The sequence below is a fragment of the Lepidothrix coronata genome, unplaced genomic scaffold (genome assembly GCF_001604755.1).
Source record: "Lepidothrix coronata isolate B3197 unplaced genomic scaffold, Lepidothrix_coronata-1.0 Scaffold36, whole genome shotgun sequence".
Lineage (NCBI taxonomy): Eukaryota > Metazoa > Chordata > Aves > Passeriformes > Pipridae > Lepidothrix > Lepidothrix coronata.
The window spans coordinates 2,625,091-2,641,781 of record NW_016690216.1 but is presented as its reverse complement, the minus strand read 5'-3'; the positions used below and the strand labels follow the sequence as shown (position 1 = coordinate 2,641,781).

General features: G+C 36.1%; 1 protein-coding gene across 1 annotated transcript in view; it reads left to right on the top strand.

Annotated features, from left to right (window-relative positions):
- Positions 1-16,691, top strand: part of EYA1 (EYA transcriptional coactivator and phosphatase 1) — a 164,485-nt gene that overhangs the window by 136,514 nt on the left and 11,280 nt on the right. The window contains exons 15-18 of the mRNA XM_017812542.1: positions 14,272-14,330; positions 14,521-14,681; positions 14,888-15,002; positions 15,293-15,414. Coding sequence (XP_017668031.1) covers positions 14,272-14,330; positions 14,521-14,681; positions 14,888-15,002; positions 15,293-15,414 — 457 coding nt within the window. The remainder of the gene's footprint in view (positions 1-14,271; positions 14,331-14,520; positions 14,682-14,887; positions 15,003-15,292; positions 15,415-16,691) is intronic.

Sequence of the window (16,691 nt, the reverse complement as noted above, 5' to 3'; positions counted from 1 at the left end):
CTAAGGCTTGATGGAAATTAGGAGATGCAAAACTGACTATAAGAAGTTTAACAACCTGAGAACTTTGTAGTCTATTTTCATGCTTATACTGTCAATCTATTAGCAGATTTCAATACACTGGCTTACTTTATATTGCTGAAACATATAAACACCTGCCCTTAATGAATCTTTATTTTTGAGAGGTTTTGAAGTTCTTGATGTCTGCCACAGAGCTTTTCTACCAAAGCAAATCATTCCCTAAGCAAAGATGTGATACACTGCTTGATGGTTCAGCCTGTTAGATAAAAAACTGGGTAATAATGATACATCCCAAAGGCCTCTTAGTGCCAGAATTATAATTTGAGATTTGAATGCGTTCATTTTATTAGTTTAATTATCCTGTAAGTCTGAAATAATTGAAGAGTAATGTCAAATAAATAAATAGTTGATACTAATGGTAAAAGCAGTTAATGTAGCTATTAATAAATGTATTGCTTTCATTTTATTCTTGCATGGAGAGGCTTCTCTTTGGCTTTTAATATTTCATGGAACTGATGTGAACAATTTTTTTTTACATTTTATTTAAATAGCATGAATTTGATACACTGAACAAAAGCCTATCTACTACTACAGATGTCAAACCTCTAGTTATGACTCGTTCATAATACATTCATAAGTTTCCTAAGTATTCCATTATTAGTTTATAATCTAAAAAGTTTCACAAATTCAAATAACATTCCTGAGCAGTAGATTTTGTGTTTTGGTCTCTGATGAAGTTGACAGATGTGTAAAATCTCATATACAGCCAGTCAAGTCCCTGGTGCAGCTGCAAGTGCTGAAGAGTGCAAGTTATTCCAGCTAAGATCAACATTAATTTACACTCAAATACCTTTCCCAGCCCAACCTTTCTATTCACATAATGCAGTTATTTTGTGCTGATTCCACTACTTTGAGGCAAACTATTTTTTTCTCACTGGAGTCTTCTAATGCAAAACCCAGAAGATAAACTGAAGAGAGCATAATAGTCACCTTTAAAGAAGTTCTCTCCTGATTGATGTAGGTACCATCTTAAACCACAAATCTCAGATTCGTATTATTCAGGTTGGTGTTTTGAGTGGATTAGTCTCTGAAAATTATGTACTTAAAATATTTTAAGAAAGGTAGGTGAAACTAAGTTTCATCCTCACGTGACATTTTGCAGGATGAGAGCACATTAGATAATCCTCGCATCAGTACAAAGATTTGAAACCACTGCATAAGCATCTTAGCAATATGCGTGGTAGGTAGTTTCTATCAGCCTCTTTGTCCTAGACTTAATTTTGGCATGAATTTACAATGTTATTTACAAGATGTCTGATACCTTGAAAGCCATCATGCAGTTTATGCGGGTGTGGTTATGCGTGAGTGCTGTGATTGAAGTTTAAATGTTAAGAAAACATGCATACGCATGAATTTTAAACAGATCTGTTTATGCTGGCTTTTGGGGGGCAGGGAGGATGGCAGAAATTATATTAAAATGTTGCTACAGGGAGAAAAATTAAGAAGTGTCTGTCATTCATTTTCTTTTAAAAGCACGTAAGGGGTGCTTGAAGTTGGTTTCCAAAATGTTTGAGTTTCACAGTCTCAGGAGATTTCTACTGTTTCAGTGTGGTTACAATAAGGCCTCTATCTGAATTTCATCCAGTTCAATGGTCTAATGAAACTGTAAAGAAAGAGGGAGAGGATTATTCCCTTTACTCATTGTAATATCACTATTTTTCTGTGTTTAAAGTAAAATTTGACTGCTGTTAATAGCACTTGTAAAATTTTTCTTTAGATATGGCCAAGAAGCTGGGTGATTCTGTAGTGCACTAAAACTATCCTAAACTTTGTTATTGAAGCATGAGGCTTTATGAGGACTTCAAAAAATGTAAACAAAAAGTTTAACAAAAGAAACAATGAGATATTGAAGGAATGAAGTATTGGTTTTATTTTTTTGGTTTTTCCAAGATCCTTGTCCAGTCAGAACAAGGCAGTCCAGACACTATCTGCAGGTTACCTGTACTATGATGCAGTCAGGAGATGATAGTTCTTATCTGTTCACTGACAGCAGAGCACAGACTGCTGACATGAGTACTGAGCTCAGCTGAAGTACTATGACAAGAAAGATCAGCTTTATCTAAGCAAACGATGCTTTCTGAACTGTAGAAAATCAATCAGCTGAAAAATCTCAGCTTTTTCTTCTGCATGTTTGTATAACTCACATTGCAAATTTAAAATGTGGATATACAGGGGAAAAATGCCTTCCGTAGCATCAGTAGGCAAAGGCAAGAGACAATTGTAGCAGCAGTTATAACTCGAGTGTTTGTAGGATTTTTTCTGAAAGTTTTGACTGAAAAGTTTAAAAATACAAGTCAAATGTTTCAATTCATTTATTGGAACAAAAATACACACTTTTCTTAAGTGTGTATTTACAAGTCTAAAACTACTGTTATGGCCTTGGTCAAATGAATTTAGCATAAATCAAGTCATGATTACCTACGAACAAGGGTTTATGAACAGAAAAAAAAATAGACAGTGAAAACATACACTGACTTTTTTTTGTTCCATCACTTTAATAAATTTGGACAGAAATTGAAGTATAAGGAACCTCTGACTCCCAGACTGTCAAGAGGTCTGACTAACAGAACTAATGCCTCTTTTCTGAATCTAATCTCCACTAGTTTGGTGTTTAATGCAGCAAATATAATGACTAACAGAAGTGTCTGCCACAAAAAACACGTTTTTTTTAATTGTTCTATTTTACTGTAAATTCATAAATCTTTCTTTACCATAGGAAGGTAGAAAAAAACAGTAAAGTTTTGTATGACTGTAAATTTTTAGTTTATAATCAAAACCACTCATATCTATGTAATGTAATATTTTATGTATTTGAAAAGAGTCTGTAATTTTTAATACAACATTGTATATTAAGCAAAACCACTGAATACTCCCAATCCAGTCTTTTTTAATTATTATTTAAATTTTACTTAAAGGAAGTACTGTGAAAAAATAATTTTAAAAACTTACCAACAACAAAAAAACTTTTACTAAGAAATTAAACAGCAGTGTGGTAATATAGCTTTTATGTATGAACTACATGTGGTCATTCAAAGGGTTAAGCTGTGTGATTTCAGGATAAAAGGTTTCCTGAGTTGACTATTATTCCTATGGTCTGCCAACAACTTTGCAATAAATGGAATGATTTTTATGGGAATGTGGTTATTCACAGCAAGACTACAGTTGGTGTCAGTATGAAAAATTCTTCTTTAGTAGATTCTCTCAGCAGGGATAACAGATCTGAAAGAAAGGCAAAAAGTAGTTGCAGAGAACTCTGGCTGGTGTTGGTGACAAATTATGTTTACAAAACGATGGGTTAACTCATTGAAAAAGAAGAAATCAGAACAACAGTAAATCAGTCTTGCTCCTCTAAGTGTTGCTGTTCCAAAACAAGTTACCTGTGATTGTATTGTTTAATAGCTTATTTTTTTTGCCTATAAAGCGAGTGAGACTTCTAGGCTTTCAGTTGTGGGGGTGTAAAATAATGCTTCAGAAATCAGTAAACTTACTGCAAAGTTACACCACAGTCCATGAGAGAACATAAAATATTGGTAAGTAGGTATTAAAATAGTTCAGGAGAAAGGAGAAAAAAAATCACTTGATTAGAATATAATATTCATTTATAATTATTTGTTATTATATTTATAAATTATATATTATTTCTTAGTATCACTAGAAGAAAAGTGTGGTGGAAAATACATTAAAATATTAATGAACTTAGTATTAACAGTTACTGCATTTACATTCGGTTTGTGATAAGCTTTCAGAACACTAAAAAAGATTAAACCATTAATTAAGTCTGCAACACCACCACTGGGGCTGATATTATTTTCCATTCAAAATTAGGATTAAAGTTACATAGAATTTAATAATTCTCTTCCAACCATAGAGCAACTTCATGCGTTTTAGTTGCTTGGTTATTCGTAAGTTAAATTGCTGGAATATGGAGGAGTTTGTTACTATATGGGTTGCTTGGTTGGGTTATTTTTAAGAAATAGGTAGCAGCTGTTTAAGAAGTAAACATGGCAGCTTTGAGTGCTTCCTGCTCTTTGTTTTCCTCATGGACAATTACTGCAGTTCTGTTTAAAACATTTCATTTGTGAACCTGTCTCAGAGCATTGCAAAACCTCGAGTATTTTCATTATGGTATGAATTTCCTTTGTTGTGCTGGGATCATCGATGATGTGCCAGCAAGAAAGGAAATCAACCTGGATGTGTTAATGTCAGGAAAAAAAAAGAAAAAACAATCCATTATGGAGCAACAGTGTTTTTGATAGGTGATAAAGATAAAGATCCCTTGAGATAAAGGGATAGGTTTACTGACCTAAAAGTAAATATTGACCATGATGATGCCAAAGAAAATAAATTTCTTAGAAAATTACATTTCACATTCTCTCAGAAAACCAGCACATGCATTCTTTAATATTCCAAGAAATATTTCTTCAGTAGAAATATTTTAAAAGAATCTGTGAAAGGAAAACTTTTTGTTTGAAATGACTGTGATGTGATAGTTAAAGATGCAGCTGAAAGTAGAATCAGCTCTTGGTGATCGTTCGTGGTGGTCATGTCAATATTTATTGCTGGTAATACAAAGAGAATCTAACAGTCCAGTTTTTCACAAAATGGTGGGTTTTGCCAGATGACCTTCATTTAACAATGAACAATGGACAGAAGTTCATGTACAGACCACTAGGTCTGCTTCTACTGCTGTGAGAAATAGCTGTTTTCCTTGAGGCAAGTGTGTGATTTTGGCAGAGTTGGTCTGATTTGGCTGCGATTGGAGGATGGATCCTGGAGAGTCTTAGCAAATCTATGGCCCTTGCCTTCCAAACTGGTTAGCTAGATGCTGAATAAGAAACACCTGTAGTTACTTCTCTAGAAAAAAACAAACCACCAAACATAGAAAGTACTGTAAGACATAGTGAAAATAGATTTCTGGCACTCAAGAAAATAAGCAATTACAGGAAAGACTATTGAATAAGCCTTATTCCTGGTGAGAAACAAGGGGTGGTTTCAGGGAGAGGAAAGCTTCAGACAGAGCTGACTGAATTATTTCCCTTCCCCCAAAAAAAACCATAGGAATGGCAGCTGAACAATTCTTTGGTCACACAGAGTGGAATCATCAGGCCTCTACAGAGAAATATCTATTCAAAAATTACTTTTCTCATTTGGTTGAAAGAAGAGTTCACCTCCTCCCAATATTTGTGATGTCTGTAATGGGAACCTGCTGACCAGATAGTGGCTAGGGATGCTTTATGAGAAGCCTATGATTCAACTTCTGGTAGTTCTCCTTCAGCAACAGAGTTCTGGGAAAGTCAAATGTGATTATTCCAAAAGCTTCAGTAGAGCTTTTTTTTAACAGCATTAAATTTATTTTTAGAGATATAAACCTAATTTTTAATGTACTATAAGTTCTATGAAGAGTAGGCAGTTCACTTTCTAATGAACCCATCAACAATTGTGGACTCCCAGCAGGCATCACAGTACTTCCCTTTGCACATTCAGACTGAGACACCAAGCCCATCTATTTGCATTTAATTTTCCACAGTAGCAATCCAGGAACAGCTCAGTTTCAGTGAAGGAAGGAAGGATAGAGAGGAAAGGAAATGCAAATCATGTTACGGAATTTTTCCTAGTATGTATGTGAGGGAATGACTGGAAAATAGTTTCTCATTTATGTGATACTACAACCATGGGTTACTTGCAGAAAGTTCATGAAATTCCACTTCATGCATGTGGAACTAAATTACATCACACATGTATCTGTAGGTAGACAAACAGAAATGCAAAACAAAGCCTTCATTCACAGGCAGAACTGTGGCTTTGCTGGTGTGTGTAAAACGCAGCTAAAAACTTCAACCCATCCAAAATTCATGATGCCTGGCTGTTGTGGAATGTGCTGCTGTAGTTAACGAGTGTTAGAGTTATGAAAAATAACAAATACCTCCTTTGCTCACTTGAGAAGATCATTCCTATAGGCTTATGCAACTTACTAACCACGTAACTTCTTTCACATGGCCAACGATAAGTACCTTCATCCTAGTGCCACTGAAAATAGAGCCTATATGATTTCCTTTCTCAAGAAGATCAGATGGAGTGTTCTTTTCGCATATACAGCTGAGCTGAAATACATAGGAGCCTACCAAGCTTGCAGCATCACTTTATCACTTTATTTACCTTCCTGTTGCTTCTCCCTGAGTTGCCTGCTGGGGTTAAGCCATGACAGTCTGTGAGGTGGCACAAAAACTCTTGACTCTCTAGCTGGCACTCCCAGAGCTCCCACAAAGCATAGCTGTCCTCTGCTCCAGCTGGGCCAAGGAAGCAGTGCCTTAGCTCACTCCCTACTTCTACTACTGAGCAGCAGCATAGGGGTCAACCTCTGCCACACAACATTAAGGGTGGGAAAGAAAAGGGAAGAGTAAATTCAAAGTATTGTGTAAAGGTCTTCAGGCTGCCCATAGGAGCACATGTTTTTGCTGTCTATGCTGACAAGGTTAGCAGAGAGAATTTTAAACCTGGTCCTTGTTCCATTAGCAGACAATTACAAAGATGGGAGACTTGCTCACCCAAAGCATTGTAGTTTCCTTTTAAACACGTGCATTTGGGAGATCACCTACAGCACCAAGGCCCTTCAAGTTTAAATTAATTGATCATGTGGGACTGAAAGAGAGAGATTACATCTTGTGAAAATTTCCACATGAACCTCTTGTTACCTGAGAAATTAGACATTATTTTAAGGCTTTTATGGAAAAAAACATTCTTTTCATAAGTTTAATTTTTAAATTTTTTAAAATTGAAATATATTTTTAAAATCTTTAGTATATAGTGTCAACAAAGTGTGTATGTCCTAAAAGTATACTTTTAAGTTAATATGTTTGGGAATAGTTCATTACACTCTGATGAAGTTCATGGTTTGCTTTTTTTTACTTCTTAACACTCCTTCGTACTTTATTTTCACTGGCTTTCATTAATCATAGGATTTTTTTCTCTTTACAAAAGTATATATTTGCAGATAACAGGAATCATATCATAAAGAAAGTATTTACAATGTGAAGTGCTGAACTTTTAAATTACAGTGGATTTGACACTTAGAACTTAACATTGTTCTTTCCAGGAGTGACATAGACTCTTTAAATGGATAAACTTGAGTTTTATTTAGTCATTTCTATCTATTGGTAAAATTATTTCTTTGACACCCCTCTCTTCCTCTTTCCCTGCAAAATGTACAAAAATGGAAAAACAAATTACTTCTTCAAAGTTGTAATAAGAACTGACTCTTAGAGAGGCACTCTAAAACACTTCTCTTAGTAAGGTGATATGTTACAGAAATAGAGTAGTTTTACCTTTTATCTTGTCTGAAATGGAATGTAAGGAGTGCATTCGGAGTGCTAGGGAGTATCTCTGGACTGGAACCTGAACAACAAATTTACACCCTAAAGCAAGTGAGAAATCTCTGAAGTTTGAAGGACTGTACTTATTATGGTTGTCCTGAGCTCTGCTGACTCTCTGCTAGAGGTATGAGTTTACTTTTCGGTCTTCTTTTCAACCGAAAGATTTCAGAATATTGAGTAGTTTATACAGAGACAATATCAGTTCATGAAATATCTGTCTCATGACACTTATGAAGTAAAGAAAACTAGCAAAATAGTTTTCTTTTGCTGTGGGAATGTAACTGGCACAATGCAGTTGCTCTTTAGATACTTCTTTAGGTCATGTTTTATTTTAAATTGGATTCTTCCAGTTACAAGGTGCAGTTGAAATGAAAATGTAAACCTTGGTTTTAGCATAGCTACTTCAATAAACACAAGTTGCAGAATAAGATCTGTATTTATTTTGGAACAAACATTGTTTACTTTAGGAGTATCATATTTAATCCAAATGCATTTGTTGATGTCAGCAAGCAAAATAGGATTTTAATCACTTTTTCTATTAGAAAAGAATGTCATCCATTGTGCATTATATAAAGGTTACATGTTTGACACAGGAGAGCACTCTAAAGTCATTGGCTGTGAGAAACAGTTTGCTATATAATTTCAGTTCTTAGTCCTCAATGTTTATAATAGATAATAATTTATATAGATAATAAGCTTGTTTGTTTTTTTGTTTTGATGGGCTATTTTAAGAGTGAAAATGGGGTTTGGTTTTTTGGTAGGTTTTTTTGTGATGGTTTTTTGTTGTGGTTTTTTTTCACTATAAGCTTCTCTTTATAGTCATAAGTTTAAAATGGGAGCATTTTGAAAGCCTTCACAGCCCAATTTAATTCCTTGACTGTTCATCCACAAATTGTCAGACAGAATGAAGTGGATTTCAAGAACTCTCTTTGTTCTTAATATCCTGTGCCTGACCCACAGGTAATCTGCACCTTTTTTTCTTCAGCGCCGAATAATTGTGGTGGGAAAGAAGAGAAAATGTTAGGGTCACAAAGTGCAGGCTAGACAGAGATGACAGGTCCTGCCAATGGAGTGCCAGTGTTGAGAACCTGCGAACCGTAGTCTCCGCTTTTTCACATGGATTTGCACTGTATGTTAACAGGCACTCTGCGATGATGGGTTGGGAAGTTCAGCACTTCAGCTTTTGTTGCCTCAGCTTGAAAGCAAAGTGCAGAGGGTTTTGTATCGTTAACAAGTACAGAAGTACAGTAGAGGAGCACGAGGCACCAGTCATACGTATATATATATGCACGCATAGACACAGAGGATATAGATGAGCTGTTGTTCTATGAAATGTCAATTTTCTAGCCTGTACACATACTAAAGATTTTGTTATCCTTCTAGTCAAGTAAAAACCAGAGATTTACTTGTCAGGTTTAATGACTGCTGTAAAAATAGTGTTGGGATCCTTGCATGTTTTCTTCCTAAAATTAGAATAAAGGCTGGTTGAAGCAATCTCCTTTTTATTTTGCTGGAAGGTAGTTACGAGTGTGAGTAAAAAGGTGTAGAAACCAACAGTTTCAAGGGGTTTTTAAATGGTCATTCACTAACTAGCTTTGGAATATGTAATTGTTGCCTGGAAAAAACATTTTCTGACAATCTGTGAGTCTGTGTTTCACAAAGAAGCACGTTGTGATGGCTTATAGGAGTGATGAGTATTTGTGGAGCAGATAATAATCTGAAAGGGTATATATAACTTAAAGAATATATATCTTATTCCTGGAAAAGACATAAACAGAGGTAGTGCTGTCATAAAAAAACTTCATTAAAAACTCAGCAGTGTGCACTCGAGGATTTTTTTAAATTTTTTTTTTCCAGATACATCACATTTATAAAGGATTGCAGCTTTAACTTGTTTTGCTAGATCTGTTCTCACATGTACATGACCAAATTTCTCTACTGTTCAGGAGGGAAAATGAGGCAGTGGATATAATTGTGTAATGACAGATACGAGAGGAACAGAGAATCCCAGCAATCATTTCCTGCAAGTTGGCCAGCTTCCAGGCTGTCTCAATGGGCACACTGATGTAAAGCCAAAAGGAAAATAGCTCATTCTGAAGGGTGGTTGTTGGTTGGGGTTTTTTTTTCCCTCTCTCATTTTGACTTTGCAGACTAAGGTATTGAAACAATTAGTTGACAACGTGGTGTTAGTTTTCTCACGGTAAATTAAGAAGATTAACCAAATGTGGAAGTGTATTTTAGCTATAATCAGCAGATTTGAGACTGTAATACTTCGGCATCCTCTGAGGTTATGCTCATAATATTATTCACATTATTCCTTTATATAATGTGCAAACTTGTCCAGAGTTATCTTGAGTTCAGTGTTTATTCAAAGACAGCATAATTATTAGATTTATTTCTGTTAGTTTTGTAGCACAGAAATGTAGAGGATTCGTGCTAGCCATTGCGTCACTCCACTTGGCACGAAGTATTGGCACAGATAAGAGGAACTCTTGTAACAGCCTTAATCTCTTTTTTTTTAATTATTATTAGTTTTCCTACAGTAAATTGAGTAGTGAAACATATTTTACATAATTATGGCAGAAGTACACAACTTGACGGGTGGTAGCGAGGGAGCAAAGTAATATAAATATTTGCAGAACATTTCTGCCATAACTTAATGCTTTGCATATGAATCTTTATAAGGATCCTAAGTTAGTTTAAAGGAATGATTCCAGAGAACTACATAGGTCCAGGCATTTTAAGAGCTGTGAATGATGATTGTGGAGCATCTCTGGGAGTTTTTGGCTCATCATACAACAACAGAAGAGAGAAGGAGGAAAAGTTAGCAGGAAAAAGTTAACAAATGCTTTGGGAATGGAGCAGGGAGAAGACACAAGCTTTCCATGTACAAGTAATTCATTTTTGATTGTTGTTTTTCTTTGGCTTGCTGCATTTCACTGGAGACATTCACTTAGCAATGATTGCAGCAGGTTTTAGTTTTTAGCACGGATCTGCTGCTGCTTCAAGCCCCAAAGCAGAACTGGTGGAAGGGAATGTAGAAACAAGTCTCAGTTACTCCATGCAACATCTGTTGGTTTAATTGAGCTGCAGGAGATTCAAACTAAGCTACCAGTTGAGGCACAGAAAGGTCTGAGGGACACAAACACATGGATGTGTGGCATGCAAGCAGCTGTGCGAGAGAGCAGCAAAGGACAGCACGGACAGTAACTTCTTAAGCTACTATAGGTAAATTTGCTAAGTTACACATGCTGACACTCTCATTTTCCCTGAAAGTATTATCCCTAAACTATACCAAGTGCATTTTGCTTTCCAGGGGTTGATCCCAAAGTGCAGAGCTGCATCTCAGCCTGTCTGACTGAAATCCAAATCTTCAGTATAAACATGTCATCACTTGTAATTCCTCCTGAAGATTTCAGACTGGATACACTGAAGTTGCAAGGTCAACACCTTTAGGAGCAAAACACAGCTAGCTGCCTAATCTTTATACGTAAGCCACAGGATATTTTGCTCCTTACTTGCCAATTCAGCCTATTTTAAAAGAGAATCCCACGATTTTAATTTTCTGCTTTGGAATTGACTGCTAAACTGATTCTGTCATAATAAAATACATCTGCATAAATAACAGTGTTTCTACAGGGACTTCCAGTATTAATTTCAGGTATCACTTTGCCAGAGAAATTAAGGGGAGAATACTAGTACTGTATTTCCTATGAAAATTTCAAAAAAGTGTCAAATACATTTGTAAAATTTTGAAATGGTAAGCCTGCAAACAAACTTTTTTTTTCCCCTGAATGACCATTTATCTGTAAGTCAGCTTCCATCACAGAAACTTTTCTGAGAAGTACTTGCGGATTTTATGAGTCTTTGTTTATATACCTTTGCAAAAATATACTGGTTGGAAGTGCATACTTTATTTGTTGGTCAGTGTTTTACTATATCCCTGATTATGGTGCATAATGAGTTAACTGCTATTTTTAATTGTTGAATGTGTGGGTGCTTGCTTGTAACTAATCAGAGGACTGAGCAGCGTCTCAGATAGTCTTTGCCCACAAACAGAATGCTCCACACAAAGCAAGCAGGTGAAAACAAATACAAGGTGTTCTGCCGGAAGGATGGATCAGATCAATTAATGATGGGCACGTTACTGGCATCTTTGAAGAGTTATTCTTAAAAAACTTTCCTGCTAAAAGAGCAATTGCTAATTGAGTGTTTTTCCCTTACTATGTTCAGGGGTCGAAAAATGCACCCATCACTCATTAGCCCAAAGTCTGAGTCAGCTAGACAGCGTGAAAAAATACCTGGCACTCAAAGCTCACATTTAGCCTCAAAGCCATGCCCTGCCACTCAAGAGGAACAAAATAGTCGTGCACTGTTTGTGACCTTCCTTTAGTTGTAATGTAGTGTCAATCACATTGCTCTTTAATCCTTTCCAAATTATAACATGTATCTCTTGTGCTTTAATTTTGCTTCATCCCCCTCCTGGCTTAACCTTTTTACTTCTTTTATTTCTGACAAAAGAGGACACTATCTCTCTCCATTATATTCAGTATTTAAACTGAAATTTGTGGTGTTCGTGACCTTTTCTTTACTTTTCTTGCTTTCTTGACATTGTTTCTATACCTTTACCCCAGCAATTTTTAGTCTCTGATTTCTTTTCTGGGTTTTTCCCTCCAAAATACCTCTTTCTTTCGATACCACGTTTTCTATTTCTAATGTATCACTTCAGTTCTCACTTTCTACCTACCAAGCATATGGTTAGACAGAAGAGGAGAATGTCTGTCATGTCCAAGGGCTTGTCATGGTCCCAAGACCTCAAATTGCAAATTGAAGTTCCAAGTCTCCGGGTTCTCTCTAACTATGGGATCTAAGATGTAGTGGTCTCATTCTTCCTGTCTTTGTCTTTTGCCTGAGGGTGTTCAATTTGGAAGTTTGTTGAGTTATTCCTTCTTTCATCTGCTCCTGTGAGAAGATGAGCTTCTACTCCTTCCTTTAGTTTTCTCATTACTAATAAAACTTGCTCCTTTTTCCCAGATTTCTATTTTGAGTCTTCTTCTCCAGCAGCTTGTTCCAGTTGTCATTCACAGTTTCCAAGCTGGGGAAGAAGTCACTGAGAAGTCAAAGAGTAATTAGAATGAGAAACTAATGAATTCAGGAGGGTGTCCTTTCTTTAGCTTACACTCAGTTCATATTTGAATTGTTAACTTTGTATGCATTTGGATGGACATTTGCTTTCAGTTTTAAACAGCAAAATAATAATAATTTCTGTGAATTTGATAACCTCTTGAAGAAGCTTCTGGCTCTTTTTTTAGCCAAGTTGATTTTCGAAGCCTGGCAACATATGTTCACACTTGCAGTTTCATCTGTCTGAGGAGTAAAGTCACTGGATGTTGGTTAAATATGAGCAAATGTAGTATTGTCTCTCCTGGTTGCACTCCTTCCTCTCTCTCTAGCACAAGCTACTTATGTATAAGATAGGAAACAGTATGCATTACAGTATGAATTAGTATTTGTTGTAAAAGTGCAAAAGACCACACCTTGTTCTTCAAAGCATTTTTAGTTTCTGAGGTATTACTTTATAAAAATCTAGAATCCACAGCCACCATGTGAGGCCAAATAGGCTCCTTCAGCTTTTTTCTTATCTGAGGTTGTTGACCTCAGGAGAGGAGGAGAAGGTTACAGGGTCAAAGTCTTTTCCTCCTTGGAGCTTGCTGCTTGCTGGGAGAGGGTTGGCTGGAAAATAGATGTTTTAGAAAAAGGGTTGAGGGTCATGATTTTAATTCTGTTAGGGAACAGCTGGTTTGAGTTTCTTTCCACTTCTATCTTTCCTCCCTTCCTCACAAATCCATGGAGAGAGAAAAATTTGTTCAGAGGAAAGCAACACAAAAATAAAGAATTGCAGTATTTTCATCTTTAAAAGAGATCGTGTTTGTTATAGGACTTCACATTAGGAGAGAGAAGAGGAAATTATCAAAATAATTGAAATCCATTATTATTACAAGCACTGAAATGATATTGATCTAGAGTGTCAGAGGTTTATTTGTTTTCCTGCCAAAAGTTAAAACATTAAAAGTAATGTTCCAGTGGTTTCGGTTTTTTGTAGATAAACAATACGCATTACCAGTTTTAATTTAGAGATGGACAAAGCTAATTTTGAATGTGCCATGGTAGTTTGCATACAAGTTGCTGAAGAAAGATGGTTTGATTCGGCTATTTCTGTTCAGATTTTCTTCATTTTGACATGCTGCTTTCATGCACTAAGACCAAAGAGAGAGGAGGAAACTCACAACTCTCAAATGAATGGCAAACTAGGAACAGATTTTTCATCTGCGCTCCTCTGAAACACTGGCCTCAGGCTGTGTTGGTGTGTGGCTCAACAGCAATCAGAGGTCATAATTTCATTGGCGGTTAGCATCAGGTTTAATTTTTCTAATATGTTACATTTACCAAAATGTCTGGTTTCAGTTACACTTATGCACTGACTGAATCAGCTTTGAGCAGCATGATGTTTTAAGGTACCTGAAAGGCTACAAGAACGTTTATGGAACACATATGCTAATTGTTTTTAACCACTTTCCTTTCTAAACACAAAAATGTGTTTCTGGAAAGCCATTTAACAGTAGTAGCTAATGACGGTGTGCATTTATTCTAAGAAATGAGCACAAGGAAATAGGTAAAACAGTTGTTTTAACAAGACTGCCATCTACTGATTTCCACAATTAAAATTATTCCTGATAAGTAAATTGTTCATAGGGGTTTTTTATAGCTTTGTTTTCAAGATTTGCAAGATCAAGAAAATTATAAAGTCTTTCTGTCACCTTAGGAATGCGACCAGGTTCACATTGATGACGTGTCTTCAGATGACAACGGTCAAGATTTAAGGTACAAGAGAATTCATTAAAAGTTGCTTTGCAAATCCCTTCCCGGGAAAGTGATGGGCTGCTGGAATGCTTACAGTAGCCTGGACTCTTTTTACTGTCTCCTTCTTTGCAACCCAGCAAAATGAGTAGCTGGTGGTTCAATGTAGCCTGTTGCCTTTTATTAATCTAGGGGTTTTCTTATGTCTGACTAGCACCTATAACTTCGGAACAGATGGCTTTCCCGCGGCTGCCACCAGCGCAAATTTGTGCCTTGCGACAGGGGTGCGCGGAGGAGTGGACTGGATGCGAAAACTGGCCTTCCGCTACAGACGAGTAAAAGAAATATATAACACCTACAAAAATAATGTTGGAGGCAAGTGACTCTGGAGTGTCGAACAAATATTGATTAGAAGTAGTAAATGGGAAGAACTGGTTTCTGTTCCTTTTTTAACCTAATAGAGTTCAGTGAGCTGTTTATTTTGCAGTGTGTAGAAAATTGTCTCTGAGCTCACGAAAGGGAAGGAAAATGACAGAGAATTAATTAATATCAGTGCAGACATGCCCTTATCTACTCCACAGGTCTTCTTGGTCCAGCAAAAAGAGAGGCTTGGTTACAACTAAGAGCAGAAATCGAAGCTTTGACAGATTCTTGGTTAACACTTGCACTGAAAGCACTCACCCTCATTCATTCGAGGTGAGTACGAAGAGTACCAAGGAATCTCTAGGGTGTCTGCTGATGATCTAGAAGAGACTGCCTGGTCTGGTGGGCAAAATGCTGAACCTGGAGGACCTTATTGTCATTCCTTGTTTCAGTCTGACTATGCCACTCTATCTTACCCTCCTGGAAAGTGGTAAAAACCCCGTTCTTTTTAAGTGGCAATAATAATAATGAGGGGTTCTGATGGGAGGGTTAAGGTTTTCCTGCTTTTGTTTTTTTATGTTTTGCTTTGTTAAAAAAGGGTGTTTGCATTTTTTCTTCCATAGGACAAACTGTGTGAACATTCTTGTGACAACTACTCAGCTAATTCCAGCTCTGGCAAAAGTCTTATTGTATGGACTAGGGGTTGTATTTCCCATAGAGAATATTTACAGTGCAACTAAAATAGGTGAGCTATTTTTATCATGTTGTGATACATTTAAAGCTGTAATTCTAAAAAAGAATAGAGGAATTGTGGTCTATGTTTAATTCTGACATGCTTTCACTGTAGCAAATAGAGAGATTAGTAATAGTTGATGTCATGAAACACTTCATGCTAAAGCATCCTAAAAGTGTGTTTCAAATGTTTGTCATGATCCAGCACAGAAAGCTTTATACAGTTCTATTAACACTGATGCAACCTCTGTTAGGAAGAAATATAATTGCTTTTTCTCATCATTTCTCAAAACTGTGGGGCTGTATAGCAGTTGAAAAGGCTTTTTTAGTAGGCTGTAAGAACAGAACACTGGAGTGTCCCCAGAGTAGAAGATATTCTGTAAAGGTAAGCCCTGGCTCCATTTGTTTTCGTGGGCTCTGGAGCAAATTTTGGTAAACAATTTACCAGAAGCAAGAATGTTTTGCTGCAGAATGTAATTATTTAAGTTCCCTCATACTGACTTCAATAAACTTCAGCCAGGCAAATGTTTATTTCTGTTTTCTGGTTCAGTATAAAAGATGTCATTCTGAGTATGTAGAAGTACATCAGACCAGATGGCAACAGTGCTTGTAGTTCTTAATGTGATTATGATGTATCTGTTCTGTCTCAGATTCGCTCAAAATTGTGGGCTACAAGAAAACATTTTTCATGTGTTCTTAAATATCCATAATATAGGAAGCTCAAATGGCCAAGGAAAAATTGTGGCATATTTTGTTGCATGTTTTGTTGTTGGGTTTTTTTTTAGAAAAAAAACAAAAATTGGTTCACAGTTTTACAAAGACATGTGAAAGCACTACCGTAAAAAATTTAAAACTGTTTGCTGGATATAAAAGTAACAGTGTCATCTGTCAAAACTTTATAGTAAATTAAAACTTTGAATTATAATACTTTAAATACACATTTTAATTAAAGTATATTTTAATAAATATTCACTTGTAACTTCACGTACACAGGACAAAAGGGTATTTTTGGAAAAATGTGTTCAGTCACTGTCACAGGAAATCGTGAGATTTTTGTGATATGACACAATTAATAATTTTCAAGCATTGTTTCAACTTAGTCTTGGAGGTTTCTTATGCCTGGCACTATTGTTAAAGGATATCATTGAGTATTTTGGCCTCTCTGCTGGCCAGAAAGCTTCTTTCAATTTCCAAGCTATTTTTTCTTGGGCTTTCATGGTTCTATAGCTGAAACAACTATTTTTAAAAACACAATTTTTCCCATCCGTTGCTGCAGGCACACAGGTAAGC